Source organism: Corvus cornix, chromosome 3, assembly GCF_000738735.6.
Source record: "Corvus cornix cornix isolate S_Up_H32 chromosome 3, ASM73873v5, whole genome shotgun sequence".
NCBI classification, from domain to species: domain Eukaryota; kingdom Metazoa; phylum Chordata; class Aves; order Passeriformes; family Corvidae; genus Corvus; species Corvus cornix.
The window spans coordinates 84997247-85004341 of NC_047056.1; the positions used below are offsets into that span (position 1 = coordinate 84997247).

The 7095-nt window shown below is 49.7% G+C and overlaps 1 protein-coding gene across 48 annotated transcripts in view; it reads right to left on the reverse strand.

The window, feature by feature from the left end:
* RIMS1 (regulating synaptic membrane exocytosis 1) overlaps positions 1-2711 on the reverse strand; it is a 316584-nt gene extending 313873 nt beyond the window's left edge. For 18 of the 48 annotated variants that reach the window (XM_039568325.1, XM_039568320.1, XM_039568317.1 and 15 more), the window contains exon 1: positions 2205-2708. In XM_039568325.1, coding sequence (XP_039424259.1) covers positions 2205-2368 — 164 coding nt within the window. In that variant the 5' untranslated portion in view covers positions 2369-2708. Of the gene's footprint in view, positions 1-2204 lie in introns of all 48 variants that reach the window. The other 30 variants (XM_039568352.1, XM_039568338.1, XM_039568341.1 and 27 more) reach the window with 4 other exon arrangements.
* Positions 2712-7095: the final 4384 nt, after the last annotated feature.

Sequence of the window (7095 nt, forward strand, 5' to 3'; positions counted from 1 at the left end):
TGTATTTTCCCTTAATTTCTGGCTCTTTAAACAAAGACAGAAATCTATTTAAAATCACAATTTCTTAGGCCAGTGGAGAGCCTAGACTGCTATTCTTATTATTTTAAAGAACTTTTGTAGGAAAATAAACTTTTAAATTTGGCTATCACAAACCTTTGAAGATAATACAAAGTAATTTCCAGCTGAATTGACAAAGCACTATTTTTGCCCTTTTCTAAAATTTATATTTAAAGTGTTCTAAGTTCATTTAGTGAAACTGCTGAAGATTCCCATAATCTTACAGAAAAGGAAATATCAGTCCAGAATTCAGAAACACGAATGCAAAAGAAAAAAAAAAAAAAAAGGGGGGGGGGGGAGTGAAAAAAGGAGGAAAATTTATTCTCTACCCAATGTTAACAAGAATAGGGCTGAGAAAATACCATCTCTATCAAGGGAAGTTCATTCTCATTCTCACAGTGACTGTAAGATTTATAGTATTCCTCTACAACATCATCAGAGAACCAGTAATCTTCTTCACAGAATAAAAGCTAAATATTTGTAGAGAAGTAGCTGTGCTGGAGGACAAGGAACAGAAGGATACATATAGTTTAGAGGCTTTGAGCTACTCCTTTATTTAATTTTTTTCTGATGAATAGAAACTGAGGAGGGATCCTTCACTCACGTTTCCTCACGGTGACTAACACAACGCATTTTCACAGAACATTTCTCATTCTAACCACCCCACCTCCAAGGGTAGCCACACCCCAAGCACAATGAACTGCAACAGCAAACTGAACTCTTCGTCTTGAACTGAGATCCAAGCACCACAGTCCCGGACAGCTCCTCGCCAGCACAGCACTGGCAGCTGGGCCTCAGTACCGACCATTGCAATGATCTCTAGTAGCCCCTGTAAAAATTCAGAGTCAAGAACGAATAGGAAGGGACAGTACTAAATGTACTAAAACGCTGTCCCAGCTTCACCACGCACAGCGCACGGGGCCGAAGTCGGGAGCCTGCGGGGGTTTGGTCTCCAGCCGAGGGAAGAGCTGGCACCTGCATCGCTCAAGTGGGTATTTCCGATGCAGCCAAAAGAAACACCCAGACCACGTCACACCTTCAGCGCATCCCCTCCGAGCACAGGTGCACGCAAGCAGGCGACAGTGAGGTAAGGATACACCTCCTGTGGCACGGAGGGTCTGCGTGGCGTCAGAGGCTCACACTGTTCCAGTCACCTCTCCCACCACCTCCCGCCCGGAGCGAACAGGCCTGACGGGCTGTCAGAAGACGAGAAACCGTGATTCTCCTCCACAGGCCACGACTCCAATCTGTTTATTCTCATCACTTGCAGTAGGCGACTCAGCAACGTTACGTTTGAAGCCTCTGACTGACGGAGGAGGCTAAAAAATGTGATCACATGCGGTGTTTCGCAGGGACGAGGGGGTGAGGGAAAAGGTTCAAAAGAGGCTGTGGGGATCCGGTTTCCAAACATGGCACCTACCCACACCCCGCGTTCCCCGCACCCCTCCCCGTGCCGCCGGCAGCGGGATAAACCCACTCCCCCGCCGTCCCGCCACCACGCACGCACGCCCGCCCGCCCGCTGGAATGAGCAGCGCGACTAATTCGATCTATTGCCTAATTACGAAGGCCCTGCTGCCCTGCAGAGCGCTGCTGCCCGTGGCTGCCCGCCCTGGGGCCGGCGGCACGGGCGGGCGGAGCGGGGCTCCGGGGGTGTGCCGGGCGGGGGCAGCCGCCCCAGCCCCGCGGCGGGCGGCAGCGGTGGCCGAGCCAGGCGGGGGCAGCACGGCAGCCGCGGAGGCTCCCGCACGGAGGGAAACCCCACCCAGCGGCCCCTCCTGGCAGAGGCGGGGTTTTGGGGACCCCAAAGGAATCCCACCTCGCCCCTCACCCCCATGTCGGGGTTTCCGCCCGCCCTGCGCTGCCGGCTCCCTCGGGGCGGGGAGGGCCGCCGTCCCGCTCCGTCCCGCCGTGCCGGGCTCCCCCGGTGGTGCTGCCTCGGGAGGAGCTGCCCGGGGTGGGGGAGGAGGAAGTTACGGGCCGGGAGCGGAGCGGGACCGGGGCTCAGCGGCTCCAGCCCCGCCGAGCAGGGCGAAGCCGGCCGGCTCCCGGCACCGGCCGGCTCCCGCTGTGGCAGCACCCGCTCCGCCCGCCGGCGATCGGTGCATGAATGAGTGCCTGAATGAATGAATGACTGGCGTCTGCTTACTTGAGCATGGCCTCTTCTTTTTCTTCCTCCTCTTTCTGCCGGTCCATCACTGCCATGATGATGTTCCTCTCCTCCTCTGTTAGGTGGCTCAGGTCGGGCAGCTCCTGCATCGGGGGGGGCACCGTGGGCGGGCGAGGGCCGCGGGGCCCCACCGAAGAAGACATTTTTCTTTCCGCCTCTCCCTTACACCTTCTACCTTTGCACGGCGAACCCAGCCAGCCTCTCCTCCGCCCCCTTCACAGGGTAGTCCTCCGAGCAGCGGCAGCCGGCAGCTCTCTGGCAGCAGCGGAGGAGGCGGAGACCCAGCCTTTCATGGTTGCTTGCATCCACCCCGGCCCGGTGCTGCCGCTGCTCGCTCCTTTTGTTTCCGCGGCTTCGGGGAGCTCAGGGGCTGCCGCGCCGCCGCCCGCAGCCCATCCTCCCGGCGGTGGGCGTGCGGGGCGGAGGTGCGGTGGCGCGGAGGGCTCCGGATCGCCGCCGGCGGGCTGCGTGCGGGAGTGGGGGGGCGGTGCGCGCCGCCGGCCGGCCGGGAAGGGCGGGTGCTGCCGCCGCCGCCGCGATGCTCCGCCGCTGCGAGCCTGGCGCTGGAGGAGGGAGGGAGGGAGCGAGGGAGGGAGGGGAGCTCGGTGCCGCTGAGGCGGAGTCCGAGGCGCGGCGCCGCTGCCTCTGCCCCTGCCCGCGCCGGGCACCCGGGCCGGCCGCGCCTCTCCCTCCCCGCCGCCCCCCGGGCTCGTCCGGCGGTCACACGGCCGCGGCGCCTGGCTCCGGCACCGCCGCTCTCCTCACGTCCTCCTCCAGATTTCCTGACCGCAGGTGCTTGCCCGGGTTCCCGCCAGGGCAGCCGGCTCGCCCGAAGCAGGGCCACCCGTGGGAGGGTGCGGGTTTGCTGGGGGCTGCCTGGGGCGCCGGGAAGCCTTGGGCTCCCAGTGCTGCTGCCACTCCCTCGGGCGTGAGCCGTGCTGGCCCCAGCTGCAGCCCCCTTGCCTTTAGCCAGCGCTATCACCGCTCGACCGTCCGTTCCTGAGGGTCCCACGCTTCAGCACTTTCTTCATACGCTTCTTAAACCCCATTAGTGCCACCCATGCCATGATCCACACACACCTCCCACGCGGGTAACAAGTGCTCTTATTTATCAGACCCGTTTTCAAACTACTGTGACCCACTAAAACTGACCACGAAACATGTCACAGTGCCAACTGCTCAACTGAGGGGTTAGGGCACAGTGAAACAAAATGTTATGTCCAGAGCGAGATGGCTTCCCTGCCAATTTCTGGTCTACCAGCTCTGAGTAACTTCATTTTGGGGAGCTGGTAATGAATGCTGCAGTGCTTCTCTACAGGAAAACATCTGCATGTAATCCACTGGCCAAAAGCTCCTGCCTATAGCTCTGAAGCATCCTCTGCTCACACATGTGCCTGTCAGTGAATGAAATCATTCAGGCTACTTAGAAATGCAAAGCTAAAATACAGAGAAAACTGAACTTTCAAGTAAAATGGGAGCTACCACTAACACACGCTGACACTTAAGACCTCTCAGTTGTGCTTCTGCTGAGGTCACAGCATGGAAACAGCTCTGGTTTCTACAGAGATTGTCTGATGAGCACGAACCAAAGGGGGAAAAAAATCTATGCTGGCAGTGTTCAATGCTTCTTTCTGCCAAACTTGCCAAGTTTGGAATAGGGAGAGGGACCAGATTTCTCCCAGCTATACTAATACCTCTCACAAATTCTGAAAGCCATGAACCTTCATGACCCTTTGAATCTGAGAGGAATTACTGAGGCCATCTGCCTGTATTCCCCCAAGAGATTTTCTGCAGGACACAATTTGATAACACAAATTATAAAGAAAAAAACCATAATAAGCACTATGGTTACCACTAGAACTTTTATAGGATAATGTCTGAGTTCAGTTCAGAAACAGAAGTCTCCCAACTTTTCCAGCACACGAAGGAAACGGAAACTTGAATGACCGACAGATGGCTCAGAAGAGATTACAATGGTGTTAATAAGCAAAGCACTATGAAAAGCTGGTAAATATAGCAATGTTACACTCAGTTTAAGACACAGACCCTCCACTAACTTGTGTTGTGATTTGTCCCAGAGCCTGGCCACATTATTACTGCTAGATGTAATCCTTCTAGCTAAGTACTAACAAATCAATAAAATCACTTCCTGCCATCTGTGACCGGCAGGGGAGATAGCCTTCATGTAACAGGCTGGTGCTGAAGAATTTATCCATTCATTAACAACAGGCAGCCACTTCAAAACTAAAGGAAGCAAGTCTGAAAAAAGATGGTAAGAAGAAGGTGAGGTACCACCATATGTTTAGTATCAGAAATAACTAAAACATGACTGGAATGGTAATAATAGACACCACGATTACGTTGTTAGAGGTATACATAGGTAGTCCATACTCAATCCTTCAGATAATTTGGGTGGACCAGCATATTCCAAGTAAAGGATGAAGCTCAAGTAACTTCATTCACTAGAGCAATGGCCTTAGTGTTCAAGAACTGCAGCTTTAAGCCCAAACTAACCAAAATACAAAAGGTCTAAGACCATAAGATCCAAGTGTCTCCAAGATAATTTTATGAAGAAAATATTACATGAGGTTAAATTATCCTACTCACCTTTCTGCTTAATAATTACTGACACAGTTACTTATATCTATCCTGTATTTGTGTTAATTGCTTTATACTGGGTCAAGCATGTGAATTCCTACTGCTCTGTGGAAAATACAAAATGAATACAAAGAGTATAGGTTTTTATATATAGTTTCTTATAAATTAAAAGGGAAAGCTGGAAACTCTTGCAGAATACAGGTTTAAAAAGTTATGAAAGTTGGAGTGTGGACTTGCACCAAGCCAATACTGTGACTAAAACTGTTTTGCTGAAAAGCACATAATCACAGAAACATTCAGGTTGGAAGGCACCACTGGAGGACATCTGGTCCAGCCAGCCTGGTCAGTCAGGGTCAGCTAGAGCAGGTTGCTAAGGACCGCATCCAGATGGCTTTGAGACTCTCCAAGGATGGGGACTCCACAGCCTCTGTGGGCTACCTGTGCCAGTGCTTAGTCACCTGCGCAGTGAAAAAGTGTTTTCTCATGTTCAGACCCCTTTCAGTTTCTGCCCATTGCTTCCTCTGTCACTGGGCACCGTTGAAAAGAGCCTGACTCAATCTTGCTTACACCCTCCCATCAGATATTTATTCACATCTGTAAGATGCCTCTGAGCCTTCTGTTCTCTAGGCTAACTAGTTCCATCTCTCAGCCTTTCCTCATATGACATGCTCCAATTCCTAAACTATCTTCCTTGCCCTTCAACTTGACCAGCTGTTCTATGTCCATGTCTTTCTTGTGCCAGGGAGCCATGAATTAAAATTGTCACTCCAGGTGTGGCTTTAACAGTGCTGAGCAGATGGGAAGGTTCACCTCTTTCAGGCTTTTGGCAACATTTTTCCCAATGTCTGCAAAATCTAGACACAGCAAATGATTTTGTATTGTTTTTCTACAAAAGCAGTAGAATTTACTAGAGAGAAATAAAGAAGAGACCACAAAAGTCACCTCATTTTTTGACAGGTCTACATGAAGAGACTGAGCTCTTATTGTCAGTATTTCCAGCCTTTAGTGGTTGTTTTCTGATTTGCACACATTTGTTTTGTAATCATGAAATATCTGATACTGTTGTCCAATCAACAGTGTGTGGGAAGCCTAGTCTAGTTCAATATATTATATCCCAAAGTTGTAATGATACATGAGAGCCTTGAAGAGAATTTCATTGCCTGGTTAGTAAGAATTACCTTTGCTTAGTAACAGCCGAAGTCTTGTCACTGACAGGTATCCTATTAAACCAATTTCTCTGAAGTCCTGTCTAGAGAAGATTGCTGTGAAATCTAGAAATGGAATATCAATATAGCTATTGTAACATATCAGGTAAATTACTTTCCTAAACTTGAAAAGCCAATTATTATGATGGAATCCATAACCTTTTCTTCTCAGTTGGTAACAACGAATGTTCACTTGTTGTCATGCATAGGGCATCATAACATATGCCCTATGCATGACAAATGCATATTTCTTTATGGTTCTACACCTCCCCTCAATCTTAGGAACCTTCCTTCTCCCCTGTATCTTCCTTCTGTATTGACCAAAGGCCACATTCTAAATTTCTCATTTCCACCAATACTCCCTTTTCACTAGCTGTAAGCAATCATGGTTGTCTGTTTCCTTGCATAAGGCAAACTGAAAGAAGAAACAAGAATTCAGAGGGTTTTCCTGTAGGTTCCTTGCCTACAAGAGTGGTGCTCTTTCTCAGACTGATGGAAGAGTGGAGATAGTGAAAGCTGTGGAGGAGTTTTCAGTCTCAGTGGGTTTGCCATTTAAAGGACAGCCATGAAGGATGAAATATCATGTAGCATCAAGGGCTCAAAGTAATTTCTCACGATAAGTTAATGAAAGTGGGACACTGAGACCTCTCTCTCTCAAGAAGTTGAAGGATTTTTAAAATTTCAAAGAATACAAATTCAAAGTAAAATATCGTATCAACAAATCATAATTTTCAAGAGCAGGGGTTTTTTTTTGCATCTGACTCATGACTTTTAATTTCTTTAAGTTTGGTAGTACCACAGTACTTTAAGAGAGAGAAGAAGGTCAGAGCTAGCTCTAGCATGAGAAGAAAGGGGAACAGTCCTTTCCAAGGCAGAAAGAAAACACTGGAACAAAGGGATTTCATTTCAGGTAGGAATTTCAGGCCCTGTTCTGGACAAGATCTGGTATTATGCATAACTTTATCATGAGTGCCAATATCCTGCAGCGATGAACATTTTAAAAATTGTCTCAGGCAGAAGTCTTGGGCTTCTTTTAAATATATTTTATAAAAAGGAAAAAAAAAAAA